Source organism: Heptranchias perlo, chromosome 33, assembly GCF_035084215.1.
Source record: "Heptranchias perlo isolate sHepPer1 chromosome 33, sHepPer1.hap1, whole genome shotgun sequence".
Lineage (NCBI taxonomy): Eukaryota > Metazoa > Chordata > Chondrichthyes > Hexanchiformes > Hexanchidae > Heptranchias > Heptranchias perlo.
The window spans coordinates 2,271,495-2,289,173 of NC_090357.1; the positions used below are offsets into that span (position 1 = coordinate 2,271,495).

Genomic DNA, 17,679 nt, shown 5'->3' on the forward strand with positions numbered 1-17,679 from the left:
GTTTGGGAGGTGCTGTCGAAGAAGCCTTGGCGAGTTGCTGCAGTGCATCCTGTGGATGGTACACACTGCAGCCACGGTGCGCCAGTGGTGAAGGGAGTGAATGTTTAGGGTGGTGGATGGGGTGCCAATCAAGCGGGCTGCTTTGTCCTGGATGGTGTCGAGCTTCTTGGGTGTTGTTGGAGCTGCACTCATCCAGGTAAGTGGAGAGTATTCCATCACACTCCTGACTTGTCCCTTGTAGATGGTGGAAAGGCTTTGGGGAGTCAGGAGGTGAGTCACTCGCCACAGAATACCCAGCCTCTGACCTGCTCTCGTAGCCACAGTATTTATATGGCTGGTCCAGTTAAGTTTCTGGTCAGTGGTGACCCCCAAAATGTTGATGGTGGGGGATTCGGTGATGGTAATGCCATTGAATGTTAAGGGGAGGTGGTTAGACTCTCTCTTGTTGGAGATGGTCATTGCCTGGCACTTGTCTGGCGCGAATGTTATTTGCCACTTATCAGCCCAAGCCTGGATGTTGTCCAGGTCTTGCTGCATGCGGGCTCGGACTGCTTCATTATTTGAGAGGTTGCGAATGGAACTGAACACTGTGCAATCATCAGCGAACATCCCCATTTCTGACCTTATGATGGAGGGAAGATCGTTGATGAAGCAGCTGAAGATGGTTGGGCCTAGGACACTGTCCTGAGGAACTCCTGCAGCAATGTCCTGGGGCTGAGATGATTGGCCTCCAACAACCACTACCATCTTTCGTTGTGCTTCCTTTCTGCCCCCCAATATCCAGCCCCATTTGCCGGATTCATTCCGGGGGTTGATCCTGCCAGAACTGTCTGCCCTCTGCCATTGTTCACTTCTGACCCCATCAGTGAGTGTTGGCAAGGTGTCCAACCATGGGGTATCTTAATAGCTGAGCCTAGCCTGTCTCCACTCCACAACCACACGCTCACTTTCTAGGCAGAGGGTCACTGGACGGCGGTCAAGAACAGGGGACCTGGCTCATTTTGCCCTCAGGATCCCATTCCAGGAACTTGAACCCATAATCCAGGCCGACACTCCCAGTGCAGTACTGAGGGAGTGCTGCACTGTCGGAGGAGCCATCTTTTGGATGGGACATTAAACCGAGGCCCCGTCTGCCCTCTCAGGTGGACGTAAAAGATCCCATGGCCACTATTTCGAAGAAGAGCAGGGGGAGTTCTTCCCGGTGTCCTGGCCAATATTTATCCCTCAACCATCATCACTAAAAAACAGATTATCTGGTCATTATCACATTGCTATTTGTGGGATCTTGCTGTGCGCAAATTGGCTGTCGTGTTTCCTACATTACAACAGTGACTACACTTCAAAAAGTACTTCATTGGCTGTAAAGCACTTTGGGACGTCCTGAGGTTGTGAAAGGCGCTATATAAATGGAAGTTCTTTCTTTCTTTCTAAGGGGCACTGAGTCCAATTGAAGCAGGTCACTTCCTGGCTGTGCTGAGTCTGGGTGGGAGAGGGTAAGAGACAATAGGAGACAATTCATCACAACAAGGTTATGTTGTACAGATTGTTACCAATCTACTGTGATGACTACAGTCGTGTGAGAGAACTTATTTCGAGCTGGGTTCGTTGGGCTGAGGAATTTGTTCCATGAATGTTGTTATTTTTCATTGTTAAAGATCTGAGGAGGATTTTTAAATAGGATCCTGTCTGTTTTGAACCAAATTTGCTCTAATCACTGGGAAAGGAGTCACTGTTGAATAGACATTAAGGAGTTTGATAAAACGACTATATTGATTCCCGGGACATTCACAGCTGATGAGAATGGATTTGGCACAGTGAAGACTGTAACAGTCGGGGTGAGGACGAGCAGATTACAACGTAAACAACACCCACTTTCCTCACAGCTCACACCTGACTGTCCAATCAGCTCCTTCAGCAGTTATGTGATGGTCAGAATGCAAAACAGCTGGAGTTAAACTGACCAATGGAAAGGGAACTCTAGTGTGTTTTACTAATTTTCTGCCAGCTTTGATCATTAATATTATTGTAAAGGTGGCAAAACTAGGGGACTCCTCCCCTCCCTCAATCTCCCCTCCCTCAATCTCCCCTCCCTCAGTCTCCCCTTTCTCCTCCAATCTACAGGACTATAAAAACCCAAGCTTGGTAGCAGCGAGCCACTGCTCCCTGATTGACCTCATCTTCTTTCCTACTCTTTCCAACTGTGGTGGTGTGCTGCTGTGAGGACCTGATCCATCGCCCAGGATCTCAATAAAACAATCTAACACTGTTAGAAGAGGGGGAGGTTGTGCTCTGTATTGTGTTGTATCCTAACTCACACCAAGTCCCGTACACCCATCACCCCCTGTGCTCGCTGATCTACATTGGCCCCCAGTCCGGCAACGCCTCGATTTTAAAATTCTCATCCTTGTTTTCAAATCCCACCATGGCCTCGCCCCTCCCTATCTCTGTAACCTCCTCCAGCCCTACAACCCTCCGAGATCTCTGCCCTCCTCTAATTCTGGCCTCTTGCACATCCCCAATTTTAATCGCTCCACCATTGGCGGCCGTGCCTTCAGCTGCCTAGGACCTAAGCTCTGGAATTCCCTCCCTAAACCTCTCCGCCTCTCTCTCCTCATTTAAGATGCTCCTTAAAACCTACCTCTTTGACCAAGTCTTTGGTCACCTGTACTAATATCTCCTTATGTGGCTCGGTGTCAAATTTTGTTTGATAATCGATCCTGTGAAGTGCCTTGGGACGTTTTACTATGTTAAAGGCGCTATATAAATGCAGGTTGTTGTTGTTTGTATCTTATTGTACTTTGCTGCTGACTGACTGCTGCCTGGCACCTATCGAGGTGAGATCAACTGTCTCCCTTTGTGAGATGTATTAGTGTCTCAGTTGGATTGGGCTGGGTTCGGGCAAGTTTCGACATGGTGTCCGTCACTCATCTACGGGCTCACATTGGTTCATTGTTTCACCTGCACTGGAAAAACAGGTTTCTTAAAGTGGAGGGTTTTCTTTTTCTGGATTCCATTCCCTGCTCTGGGGAGACTTTCTGAGAATTCCTGCCCGCTTGTTCCAGTCCTGCGCGATCTCCCTCATCCCTCAGCCAAGTGGCCATTCATCACGTGCGAGTGTTGAGGGGGGGTATTAGACCCTGTGGGGATCTCGGCCCAGTCCGACCTGGTCCTCACCACCAGCAGGAGGCACTGAGGAGTGTGTCCCCTGGCTGCGTTTCCCCATCCTTCCCAGGGGGGTACAGAGGCCGGTTGTAGCCCCACAACTGCGGACCTGCCTGAGGTCAGCGATCTCAGCACAGACCTTCTGGGGACTGGGCGGGGACCTTTACTGACTGGTCAATAGATTTTATGCCACCGGGTGATGTCACATTGCTTTCTGCTGGCAGTCTTAAATGCGGCTGGAATTAGATGTGTTCACCCAGGCCAGGCATTTTATCGAGAGAGTTTGCCAGAAACAAGCTTTTGTTTCTTATTAGTTTTCTGTTAATGATCATTGTGCATTTCAGTGCAGAGGCCCAGTTGGAAGCTGGCAGTGTAAAATCACCTTGTGTCAAAACTCTTCTAATGATCTTGTTAACATTGGCGGCCAGGCAGGTAGGAACATGTCCTGTTTGTACCAGTCAAATGTAAACAATAGTTAGCATTAGGGACTTCATGTGGGAGGAGTGTCTGTGTGTTATCAGGACATCGCCCAGGGCCTGAAGGTTTTCTTCAGAGACATCACGTTCACACCTAAATCACAGGCTTATTCCCCATTTACAGATTACAAAGATCAGAGGGAATCAGAGAGTTTACCAATAGGAAAGAGAATGAGCAAAGGGGGACAGACAGAGAGAGAGAGAGACAGACAGAGAGTGTGAGAGAGGGTCAGAGAGAGAGAGAGGGTCAGAGAGAGAGAGGGTCAGAGAGACAGAGAGAGAGGGACAGAGAGAGAGGGACAGAGAGAGAGAGGGACAGAGAGAGAGAAGGACAGAGAGAGAGAAGGACAGAGAGAGAGAAGGACAGAGAGAGAGAAGGACAGAGAGAGAGAAGGACAGAGAGAGAGAGGGACAGAGAGAGAGACAGAGAGGGACAGAGAGAGAGAGCGAGAAACAGAGAGAGAGAGACACACAGAGACAGGGACAGAGAGAGAGAGAGAAAGAGGGACAGGGACAGAGAGAGAGAGAGAAAGAGGGACAGGGACAGAGAGAGAGAGAGAAAGAGGGACAGGGACAGAGAGAGAGAGAAAGGGGAAGAGAGAAAGAGAGAGACAGGGACAGAGAGAGACAGGGACAGAGAGAGACAGGGACAGAGAGAGAGAGGGAAACACAGAGAGTAAAAAGAGTGAGAGGACAGACAGAGATGGAATATGATCGAGACAGAGAGTGACTAAGTGAAAGAAAATGATAAACAGAAACAACTGCGACACTGAGAATGAGGTGAGGTCACAGCTTGTCAGGAATTTATCATTTGCAAATGATAAATTCCGCTGTGGTTTGGTCAGAGGGTGGGGGGAATGGGTTTGCCGCTGTGATTGATTGTGATCTGGTGAAGACCTTTACATGAATGGATTATCGTCACTGGAACTCAGACAGTCCAGATTACAATCAGGCAGCACTTTGGAGCTGCTGAAAGTGGCCCTGGTCACAGGAGTTCTTTGTAACTTTGCAATGAAGGGATCAAATCCAAGCTGTACGGGGCTGGGAAATGGTAAAATGGTTGAGGTTAGTGTGGAGTGGGGGTCTCACCGATTTCTCTGAGTAGGGAGAGGATTCTGGAGCGGCCATGTCGTAATACTGTGTCTGGAGTGGTATCTTCTGTACATCCTCCTCCTCCTTAGTGCTGTCCAGATGCACCACCTGCAGATAACGAGTGCCATGTTAGGAGAGAGAGAGACAAAACTAACTGCAAATCAGTGTGTGGGAGCAGCTCCACAACGACACGACCACAGTATTAACACTGCCTGGAGCGGCACACGGTCCCAGACTTATCCTACTGCACACTGGGGCAGGGGCCAGGGTGGGATCGTCACACTGTCCCTTGCCCACTGAGTGTGTGTGTGTGTGTGTGTGTGTGTAGGGATGGGTTGTTGTGTGGGGGGGGGGGGGTGTGAGTGAATGAGTGTGTGAGTAAGTGTATGTGAGTCTGAGTGAGTGAGTCTGTGTGTGAGTCTGAGTGTCTGTGTGAGTGTCTGTGTGAGTGTCTGTGTGAGTGTGTGTGTGAGTGTGTGTGTGAGTGAGTGTGTGAGTGTGTGTGTGAGTGAGTGTGTAGGTGTGTATATATTAGTGAGTGTGTGTGAGTTTGTAGATGTGTGTGTTAGTGAGTGTATGAGTGAATGTGTGAGTGAGTGAGTGAGTCTGTGAGTGGGTGTGTGAATGAGTGTGTAGGTGTGTGTGTGAGTAAGTGAGCCTGAGTGTGTGAGTATGTGAGTGATTGTGTGTGTGTGTGAGTGTGCAAGTGATTGTGTGTGAGTGTACAAATGATTGTGTGTGTGTGAGTGTGCGAGTGATTGTGTGTGTGTGAGTGTGCGAGTGATTGTGTGTGTGTGAGTGTGCAAATGATTGTGTGTGTGAGTGTGCAAGTGATTGTGTGTGTGTGAGTGTGCGAGTGATTGAGTGTGTGAGTGAGTCTGTGTGCCTCACCCCCAGTGTTTCCTGTGTTTTGTTCAGACTGGTCCCCATGTACCCTGTAGGTTTGAGGGGAGTCCGTGTGCTGGAGCTGGTTCCTGTCTCCCACTGTCTCTCATTCCCTGCAGTTACAAGGTGGCTCCATTGGTCCAGCACTTGCTTCTCAGGCTCTGCATCTCTAGGCAAGAAAAGTTTGGGCAGAAGGATGTGTGTGAGATGGAGTTAATGCAGCGATTCCCTCACAGTGAGGGAGCTCTGACTTCTATTTGGTGCCATGGGACAGAAGGAAGAGTTCATGTGTGTGTCTGAGCACTAAACTCACTGTTTCTGCCTCCCTTTCTCCAGAACAAAATCCGTTTAAATCAGTGCCTTGCGGGCATCATTAAACAGGATATCGCTCTGACCAGCAAGTTTTAATTTTTCAGTAAGTAAAAAGTCTCCTGTGTGGTTTCTGTAACTGAAATGTTCACAAGACTGAAGGAATCCAATTTCGCAAATTAATTACTGCAAATAAAAGCTACCTGCAAATAATAGCAAATGAGCTGTACGATCATCTCCATCAGGCCGGTATTTGGCCTCAGTGTCCCGGGTTAGGAAAGAGAAAACCAGTCAGGGATCCTGCACCCGACTGCTGTCCAACAACTCAAGCTAGAAAGTCTGTGTGTGTGTGTGTATTTTTGTGTGTATGTGTTTGTATGTGTGTGTGTATGTGTTTGTATGTGTATGTGTGTATTTGTGTATTTTTGTGTGTATGTGTGTATTTTTGCGTGTGTATTTGTATATATGTGTGTGTGTATATGTTTGTGTGTATGTGTGTGTGTTTGTGTGTGTATTTTTGTGTGTGTATATATTTGTGTGCATGTATGTTTGTGTGTGTATGTTTGTGTGTGTGTATTTGTGTGTGCGTATGTGTTTTTGTGTGCGTATGTGTTTGTGCATGTATTTGTGTGTGTGTATTTTTGTGTGTGTGTGTGTGTTTTTTTGTATATGTATATGTGTATGTATATGCGTGTGTGTGTGTTTTTGTGTGTATTTTTGTGTATGTATATGTGTATGTATATGCGTGTGTGTGTGTTTTTGTGTGTATTTTTGTGTATGTATATGTGTATGTATATGTGTGTGTGCATGTGTATGTATATGTGTATGTATATGTGTGTGTGTGTGTGTGTGTGTAAGTTGACTGAGGACAGGATGTCTCGTGTGTGATGCTCCCCACCCTAGTTGTTCAATGTCCTGGTGACCCTCATTCCCTGGGCTCACACTACAGCAATAACTGACATTTATAAAGCACTTTAACGTAGCAAAATGGCCCAAGGTGCTTCACAGGAGTGAATTTAAAAAAAAATGGATGATCAGCCAAAGAAGGAGATGTTAGAACATGTGATCAAAAGCTTAGTCAAAGAGATGGGTTTTATGGAGTGTCTTAAAAGAAGAGAGTTGGAGAGGCAGCGAGGTTTAGGGAGGGAATTCCAGAGCTTAGGGCCTTGACAGCTGAAGGCATGGCCGCCAATGGTGGAAGGAAGAAAATTGGAGATGCACAAGAGGCCAGAATTGGAGGAAGGTAGAGTTTGGGGGGAGTGTGGGGCTGGAGACGGTCACAGAGACAAAGGGCATGATTTTGACCCTGAGCCGGGAAGAGGGCGGGAGGGTCGAATTGCAGACGGGAAACCCGGAAGTACGTGTTTCTCAGACGTCCTTATGATTTTGACGTAAGGGTGTCCTTTTTTTTTGCATCGGTTTGCCGTCCGACTGGCTGGCCTGATTGACAGGCTGGTTACAATCGGACGGGAGAGCAGCCAGGGAGAGGGCGTGTTCACGTTAATCTGCAGGTAAGTCTTTGCTTGTATGGGGGGATGGAGGGACATGGATGGGCACGGGGGGCACTGGTGGGCATGGAGCTGGGGTCAGTCTTGGGGGGAGGGATTGGAGGTCAGTCACGGGGTTGGGGGGGGGGGGTCGGGATTGAGGGTCACCGCGGGGGCCCGCAATCATTGGGGGGAGGGAATCGGGGGTCATCGCGGGGGGGGCGCGCGATCATTGGGGGGGGGGGAATCGGGGGTTATCGCGGTGGGGCGCGATCATTGGGGGGGGGAATCGGGGGTCGTCGCGGTGGGGAATCGGGGGTCGTCGCGGTGGGGAATCGGGGGTCGTCGCGGTGGGGAATCGGGGGTCGTCGCGGTGGGGAATCGGGGGTCGTCGCGGTGGGGCCGCGATCGTTGGGGGGGGTTGGGGGTCATTCCGGAGGGGGGGGGCCACGATTGTTTGGGGGGTCGGGGTTCATCATGGGGGGGGGGCCGTGATTGTTGGGGGGGTGGAGATCGCGGGGGGGGGGGGGGGGGGGGCCTCCACGATCGTTGGGGGGGTCGCTGCAGGTAGGCTTTTTGGGCCTGGGGGAAGCACTCCTGCTCCTCTGGACCCACAACCTGTGTCACAAAGGCACCGACCCGTTAGTTTCGGGCCTTCTCGCCCCCTTTCCCGTGTCGTAAAAGAGAAGGCCCAGGAATTCCGGCCCGCAGGGGTTGAAACTGGAAACTCTGGAAAAATGGAGGCCCGCAGCCTCCTTGAAAGGTTTTAATCACCAACCCACCTCCTGGGAGTGGGCTGGTCACCCGTCCCTCATCCCGCCCCGGTGAAAACTGGAAATGGGCGGGTTGGAGGTGTGTCCAAAATGGTTGTGATTTTGAATGCTCCCTGCCCCCAACCCACTCGTTTCTCCCTTTTAAAATCGTGCCCGAGGAGTGACAATGCCATGAAGGGATTTAAATACAAGGAAGATCATTTTAAATGTGAAATGTTGGGGAACCAGGAGCCGATGTGGGTCAGTGAGGATGGGGGTGACGAGTGAGTGGGACCTGGTGCAGGATGGGCAGTAGGAGCTTCGGATGAGCTGAAGTTTATGGAGAATGGAGGATGGGAGACCGGCCAGGAGGGTTGAGTCTGGAGGTAACAAAGGCATGGATGAGGGTTTCAGCAGCAGATGGACTGAGGTCGGGGTGGAGACGGGCGACGTGATGGAGGTGGAAGTAGGCGGTCTTGGTGATGGAGAGGAGATGGGGTCAGAAGCTCATCTCAAGGGTCAAATAGGATGCTGAGGTTGTGAACTGTCTGGTTCAACCTGAGACAGCGGCCGGGGAGGGGACGTGGAATCGTCTGTCAGGGTATGGAGTTTGTGGCGGGGGTCGAAGACAATGGCTACAGTCTTTAACTGGAGGAAGTTGTGACTCATCCAGTCGGAAAAGCAGTCTGACAACACAGTTATTGAAGTGCCACAACAGCATCCGAGTATTACAGAACCACACCAGTACCAAGTAATGACATTACCATATCAGTAGCCAGTTAATACAGCACAAACCCAGTAACCAACTATTACAATAGCACACATGTTCCCAGTTAGTAGAGCACCACATGCATTCCCAATTATTACAGTACCACACATGATCCCACTTATTACAGTTCCACACACATTCCCTGTTATTACAGTTCCCCACACATTCCCTATTACAGTTCTACACACATTCCCAGTTAGCACATTACCACTCACATTCCCAGTTATTATAGTATCACATACGTTCTCAGTTATTACAGTACCACACACATTCCCAGTCATTACAGTTCCACACACATTTCCTGTCATTACAGTTTCACACACATTCCCAGTTAGTACAGTACCACACACATTTGCAGCCATTGCAGTACTACACACATTCCCAGTTATTACAGTTCCACGAACATGTTCCCATTTATTACAGTTCCACACACATTCTCAGTTATTACAATACTACACACATTCCCAGTTAGTACAGTTCTACACACATTCCCAGTTAGCACATTACCACTCACATTCCCAGTTATTACAGTATCACATACGTTCTCAGTTATTACAGTACCACACACATTCTCAGTTATTACAGTACCACACACATTCCCAGTCATTACACTACCACATACATTCCCAGTTATTACAGTACCACACACATCCCCAGTTATTACAGTTCCACACACATTCCCTGTCATTACAGTTTCACACACATTCCCAGTTAGTACAGTACCACACACATTCGCAGCTATTGCAGTATTACACACATTCCCAGTTATTATAGTTTCACACACATTACCTGTTATTACAGTTCCACACACATGTTCCCAATTATTACAGTTCCACACACTCCCTGTTATTACAGTTCCACACACATTCCCTATTACAGTTCCACACACATGTTCCCATTTATTACAGTTCCACACACATTCTCAGTTATTACAATACTACACACATCCCCAGTTAGTACAGTGCCACACACATTCGCAGCTATTGCAGTACTACACACATTCCCAGTTATTATAGTTTCACACACATTCCCAGATAGTACAGTTCCACACACATTCACAGTTAGTACAGTTCCACACACATTCCCAGTTATTACAGTTCCACACACATTCCCAGTTAATACAGTTCCACACACATTCCCAGTTAATACAGTTCCACACACATTCCCAGTTATTACAGTACTATACACATTCCCAGTTATTACAGTGCCACACACATTCGCAGCTATTATAGTATCACACACATTCCCAGTTATTACAGTTCCACACACATTCCCAGTTATTACAGTTCCACACACATTCCCAGTTATTACAGTTCCACACACATTCCCAGTTATTACAGTTCCACACACATTCCCAGCTATTATAGTACCACACACATTCCCAGCTATTATAGTATCACACACGTTCTCAGCTATTACAGTACCACACACATTCCCAGTTATTACAGTAACACACACATTCCCAGCTATTACAGTTCCACACAGATTCCCAGTTAGTACAGTGCCATGCACATTCCCAGCTATTACAGTACCACACATGTTCTCAGCTATTACAGTACCACACAGATTCCCAGTTAGTACAGTGCCATGCACATTCCCAGCTATTACAGTACAACACATATTCCTAGTTAGTACAGTTCCACACACATTCCCAGTTAGTACAGTTCCACACACATTCCCAATTAGTACAGTTCCACACACATTCCCAGTTATTACAGTTCCAGACACATTCCCAGTTATTACAGTTACACACACATTCCCAGTTATTACAATAACACAACATTCCCTGTTATTACAGTACCACACATGTTCCCATTTATTACAGTTCCACACACATTCCCAGTTAATACAGTTCCACACACATTCCCAGTTATTACAGTACTATACACATTCCCAGTTATTACAGTGCCACACACATTCGCAGCTATTATAGTATCACACACATTCCCAGTTATTACAGTTCCACACACATTCCCAGTTATTACAGTTCCACACACATTCCCAGTTATTACAGTTCCACACACATTCCCAGCTATTATAGTACCACACACATTCCCAGCTATTATAGTATCACACACGTTCTCAGCTATTACAGCACCACACACATTCCCAGTTATTACAGTAACACACACATTCCCAGCTATTACAGTTCCACACAGATTCCCAGTTATTACAGTACCACACACATTCCCAGTTATTACAGTGCTACACATGTTCCCAGTTATTACAGTACCACACACATTCCCAGTTATTATGGTACTACAAATGCTCCCAGTTATTACAGTAACACAACATTCCCAGTTATTACAGTACCACACACATTCCCAGTTGTTACAGTTCCACTCACATTCCCTGTCATTATAGTTCCACACACATTCCCAGTTAGTACAGTTCCACACACATTTGCAACTATTGCAGTACTACACACATTGCCAGTCATTACAGTACCACAGACATTCCCAGTTATTACAGTGCTACATGTGTTCCCAGTTATTAGAGTACCACACACATTCCGAGTTATTACAGTACTACAAATGCTCCCAGTTATTACAGTACCACACACATTCCCAGTTGTTACAGTTCCACTCACATTCCCTGTCATTATAGTTCCACACACATTCCCAGTTATTACAGTGCTACACATGTTCCCAGTTATTACAGTACCACACACATTCCCAGTTATTATGGTACTACAAATGCTCCCAGTTATTACAGTAACACAACATTCCCAGTTATTACAGTACCACACACATTCCCAGTTGTTACAGTTCCACTCACATTCCCTGTCATTATAGTTCCACACACATTTGCAACTATTGCAGTACTACACACATTGCCAGTCATTACAGTACCACAGACATTCCCAGTTATTACAGTGCTACATGTGTTCCCAGTTATTAGAGTACCACACACAATCCGAGTTATTACAGTACTACAAATGCTCCCAGTTATTACAGTACCACACACATTCACAGTTATTACGGTAAAACAACATTCCCAGTTATTACGGTAAAACAACATTCCCAATTATTACAGTACCACATACATTCCCTGTTATTACAGTACCATACATGGTCCCGGTTATTACAGTTCCACACACATTCCCAGTTATTACAAGAACACAACATTCCCTGTTTTTGCAGTACTACACATATTCCCAGTTATTACAGTTCCACACACATTCCCAGCTATTACAGTACCACACACATCCCCAGTTATTACAGTTTCACACACATTTCCAGTTAGTACAGTACCACACACATTCGCAGCTATTGCAGTATTACACACATTCCCAATTATTACAGTTCCACACACATTCCCTGTTATTACAGTTCCACACACATTCCCTATTACAGTTCCACACACATTCCCAGTTATTATAGTACCACAAACATTCCCAGTTATCACAGTAACACACACATTCCCAGTTATTACAGTTCCACATGCATTCCCAGCAATTACAGTACCACACAGATTCCCAGTTATTACAGTACCACTCACATTCCCAGTTATTACTGTACCGCACACATTCCCAGCTATTATAGTAGCACACACATTCCCAGCTATTATAGTATCACACACGTTCTCAGCTATTACAGTAACACACACATTCCCAGTTATTACAGTAACACACATATTCCCAGTTATTACAGTTCCACACACATTCCCAGCTATTACAGTACCACACAGATTCCCAGTTAGTACAGTACCATGCACATTCCCAGCTATTACAGTACAACACATATTCCCAGTTATTACAGTACCACACACATTCCCAGTTATTACAGTACCACACACATTCCCAGTTAGTACAGTTCCACACACATTCCCAGTTAGTACAGTTCCACACACATTCCCAGTTATTACAGTTCTACACACATTCCCAGTTATTACAGTACCACACACATTCCCACTTATTACAATACTACACACATTCCCAGTTAGTACAGTACCACACACATTTGCGGCTATTGCAGTACTACACACATTCCCAGTTACTACAGTTCCACACACAATTCCCAGTTATTACAGTTCCACACACATTCCCAGTTATTACAGTACCACACACGTTCCCAGCTATTACAGTACCACACACGTTCCCAGTTATTACAGTGCTACACATGTTCACAGTTATTACAGTACCACACACATTCCCAGTTATTACGGTATTACAAATGCTCCCAGTTATTACAGTACCACACACATTCCCAGTTATTACAGTAACACAACATTCCCAGTTATTACGGTACCACACACATTCCCAGTTATTACAGTTCCACACACATTCCCTGTCATTACAGTTCCACACACATTCGCAGCTATTGCAGTACTACACACATTCCCAGTTATTACAGTTGCACACACATTCCCAGCTATTACAGTACCACACACGTTCCTTGTTATTACAGTGCTACACATGTTCCCAGTTATTACAGTACCACACACATTCCCAGTTATTACAGTAACACACACACATTCCCAGTTATTACAGTAACACAACATTCCCTGTCATTATAGTTCTACACACATTCCCAGTTAGTACAGTTCCACACACATTTGCAACTATTGCAGTACGACACACATTGCCAGTCATTACAGTACCACACACATTCCCAGTTATTACAGTGCTACATGTGTTCCCAGTTATTAGAGTACCACACACATTCCGAGTTATTACGGTACTGCAAATGCTCCCAGTTATTACAGTACCACACACATTCCCAGTTAGTACGGTAAAACAACATTCCCAATTATTACAGTACCACATACATTCCCTGTTATTACAGTACCATACATGGTCCCAGTTATTACAGTTCCACACACATTCCCAGTTATTACAAGAACACAACATTCCCTGTATTGCAGTACTACACATATTCCCAGTTATTACAGTTCCACACATATTTGCAGCTATTGCAGTACTACACACATTCCCAGTTATTACAGTTCCATACACATTCCCTGTTATTACAGTTCGACACACATTCCCAGTTATTACAGTACCATACACATTGCCAGTTATTACAGTTCCACACACATTCCCAGTTATTACAATAACACAACATTCCCAGTTACTACAGTTCCACACACATTCCCAGTTATTACAGTTCCACACACATTCCCAGCTATTACAGTACCACACACGTTCCCAGTTATTACAGTGCTACACATGTTCCCAGTTATTACAGTACCACACATGTTCCCAGTTATTACAGTGCTACACACGTTCCCAGTTATTACAGTGCTACACATGTTCCCAGTTATTACAGTACCACACATGTTCCCAGTTATTACAGTACCACACATGTTCCCAGTTATTACAGTGCTACACATGTTCCCAGTTATTACAGTACCACATACTTTCCCAGTTATTACAGTAACACAACATTCCCAGTTATTATAGTACCACACACATTCCCAGTTATTACAGTAACACAACATTCCCTGTCATTATAGTTCCACACACATTCCCAGTTAGTACAGTTCCACACACATTTGCAACTATTGCAGTACTACACACATTGGCAGTCATTACAGTACCACACGCATTCCCAGTTATTAGTGCTACATGTGTTTCCAGTTATTAGAGTACCACACACATTCTGAGTTATTACGGTACTACAAATGCTCCCAGTTATTACAGTACCACACACATTCCCAGTTATTATGGTAAAACAACATTCCCAATTATTACAGTACCACATACATTCCCTGTTATTACAGTTCCACACACATTCCCAGTTATTACAAGAACACAACATTCCCTGTTATTGCAGTACTACACACATTCCCAGTTATTACAGTTCCATACACATTCCCTGTTATTACAGTTCGACACACATTCCCAGTTATTACAGTACCATACACATTGCCAGTTATTACAGTTCCACACACATTCCCAGTTATTACAATAACACAACATTCCCAGTTACTACAGTTCCACACACATTCCCAGTTATTACAGTTCCACACACATTCCCAGCTATTACAGTACCACACACGTTCCCAGTTATTACAGTGCTACACATGTTCCCAGTTATTACAGTACCACACATGTTCCCAGTTATTACAGTGCTACACACGTTCCCAGTTATTACAGTGCTACACATGTTCCCAGTTATTACAGTACCACACATGTTCCCAGTTATTACAGTACCACACATGTTCCCAGTTATTACAGTGCTACACATGTTCCCAGTTATTACAGTACCACATACTTTCCCAGTTATTACAGTAACACAACATTCCCAGTTATTATAGTACCACACACATTCCCAGTTATTACAGTAACACAACATTCCCTGTCATTATAGTTCCACACACATTCCCAGTTAGTACAGTTCCACACACATTTGCAACTATTGCAGTACTACACACATTGGCAGTCATTACAGTACCACACGCATTCCCAGTTATTACAGTGCTACATGTGTTTCCAGTTATTAGAGTACCACACACATTCCGAGTTATTACGGTACTACAAATGCTCCCAGTTATTACAGTACCACACACATTCCCAGTTATTATGGTAAAACAACATTCCCAATTATTACAGTACCACATACATTCCCTGTTATTACAGTTCCACACACATTCCCAGTTATTACAAGAACACAACATTCCCTGTTATTGCAGTACTACACATATTCCCAGTTATTACAGTTCCACACACATTCCCAGTTATTACAAGAACACAACATTCCCTGTTATTGCAGTACTACACATATTCCCAGTTATTACAGTTCCACACACATTCCCAGTTATTACAAGAACACAACATTCCCTGTTATTGCAGTACTACACATATTCCCAGTTATTACAGTTCCACACACATTTGCAGCTATTGTAGTACTACACACATTCCCAGTTATTACAGTTCCATACACATTCCCTGTTATTACAGTTTGACACACATTCCCAGTTATTACAGTACCACACATGTTCCCAGTTATTACAGTACTACACATGCTCCCAGTTATTACAGTACCATACACGTTCCCAGTTATTACAGTACCATACACATTCCCAGTTATACAGTTCCATACATGTTCCCAGTTATTACAGTTCCACACACATTCCCAGTTATAAAATAACACAACAGTCCCTGTTATTACAGTACCACACATGTTCCCATTTATTACAGTACCACACACATCCCAAGTTATTACAGTGCCACACTAACATTCAGTTATTACAGTACCACACCAGCATCCAGTTATTACAGTACTACACCAGTATTCAGTTATTACAGTACCACACCAGTATATGATTATTACAATGCTACACCAGTATCCAGTTATTACAATACCGCACTTGTTTATTGTTATTATAGCACCACACCAGTATCCAGTTATTACAATACCGCACCAATATGTGGTTATTACAATGCTACATGAGTATGCAGTTATTACAGTACCACACCAGTATCGAGTTATTACAGTACCACACCAGTACACGGTTATTACAATGCTACACCAGTATCCAGTTATTACAGTACCACACTAGTATGCGGTTATTACAATGCTACACCAGTACACGATTATTACAATGCTACACCAGTACACGATTATTACAATGCTACACCAGTACACGATTATTACAATGCCACACCAGTACACGATTATCACAATGCTATACCAGTATCCACTTATTACAGTACCACACCAGTATCCAATTACAGTACCACACCAGTATGCAATTATTACACTACCACGCCAGTACACAAGTATTACAGTACCACACCAGTATCCAGTTATTACAATAGCAGACCAGTACACAAACATTACAGTACCACACCAGTATCCAGCTGTTGCAGTACCACCCCAGTATGTGGTTATTACAGTACTGCACAATATCCAGTTATTACAGTACCACACCAGTATGCGGTTATTACAGTACCACACCAGTATGCGGTTATTACAGTACTGCACAATATCCAGTTATTACAGTACCACACCAATATGCAATTATTACAGTACCACACCAGTATCCAGTTATTACAATAGCAGACCAGTACACAAGCATTACAGTATCACACCAGTATCCAGTTATTACAGTACCACACCAATATGCAATTATTACAGTACCACACCAGTATTCAGTTATTACAATAGCAGACCAGTACACAAGCATTACAGTATCACACCAGTATCCAGTTATTACAGTACCACACCAGTACTGCTGCTGTTATTGGCTTGTACAGAGTACAATTGATTCTGTAAGATCATGGCCTGCTGACGATCAGAAGTGAACAGCCCAACATGGCCGAGTTGGTAACCAGATCACCACAAACAGGGCTGCCCACAACTCCCGCCCTCAGCGCCTGGTACCTGGTAACTTTAACCACATACCCACAACGCTAGGGAAATACAAATCTGGCTGTTTCTTCACGGTGCTTTAGGACTCAGCTCAATCACTGCTACTACCATGGTAACAGTGCTGAGCCATTGGGGAGAATTTCACTGCGTTCTCAGTGTAGTGACACCGTAAACTCATTCTTTATGGGCAAGTTTATGATTTCGATACAAAACAGCACCCAAGGGAAATCAATTGTTTATCTCACAATAGATAATGGCTCATTTGTAGTGTTTGAGATTGGAATTAATGACTCCTGGAGTGCGAAAGGCTGTGGGCCTGATTGTTCCTTATTTTCATTAATGCAACAAAGTCTAGGGAGAGATCTGTTAAGGTCAAACTCTGCAATGGCTCTGTGGTTTATAAGCACCACCTATTGTGGTTCTGAGCCT

The 17,679-nt window shown here is 45.1% G+C and overlaps 1 protein-coding gene across 1 annotated transcript in view; it reads right to left on the reverse strand.

Annotated features, from left to right (window-relative positions):
• The window catches only part of nectin1b (nectin cell adhesion molecule 1b), a 370,403-nt gene that overhangs the window by 13,829 nt on the left and 338,895 nt on the right, over nucleotides 1-17,679 (reverse strand). Inside the window, exon 8 of the mRNA XM_067970850.1 lies at nucleotides 4,728-4,838. Coding sequence (XP_067826951.1) covers nucleotides 4,728-4,838 — 111 coding nt within the window. The remainder of the gene's footprint in view (nucleotides 1-4,727; nucleotides 4,839-17,679) is intronic.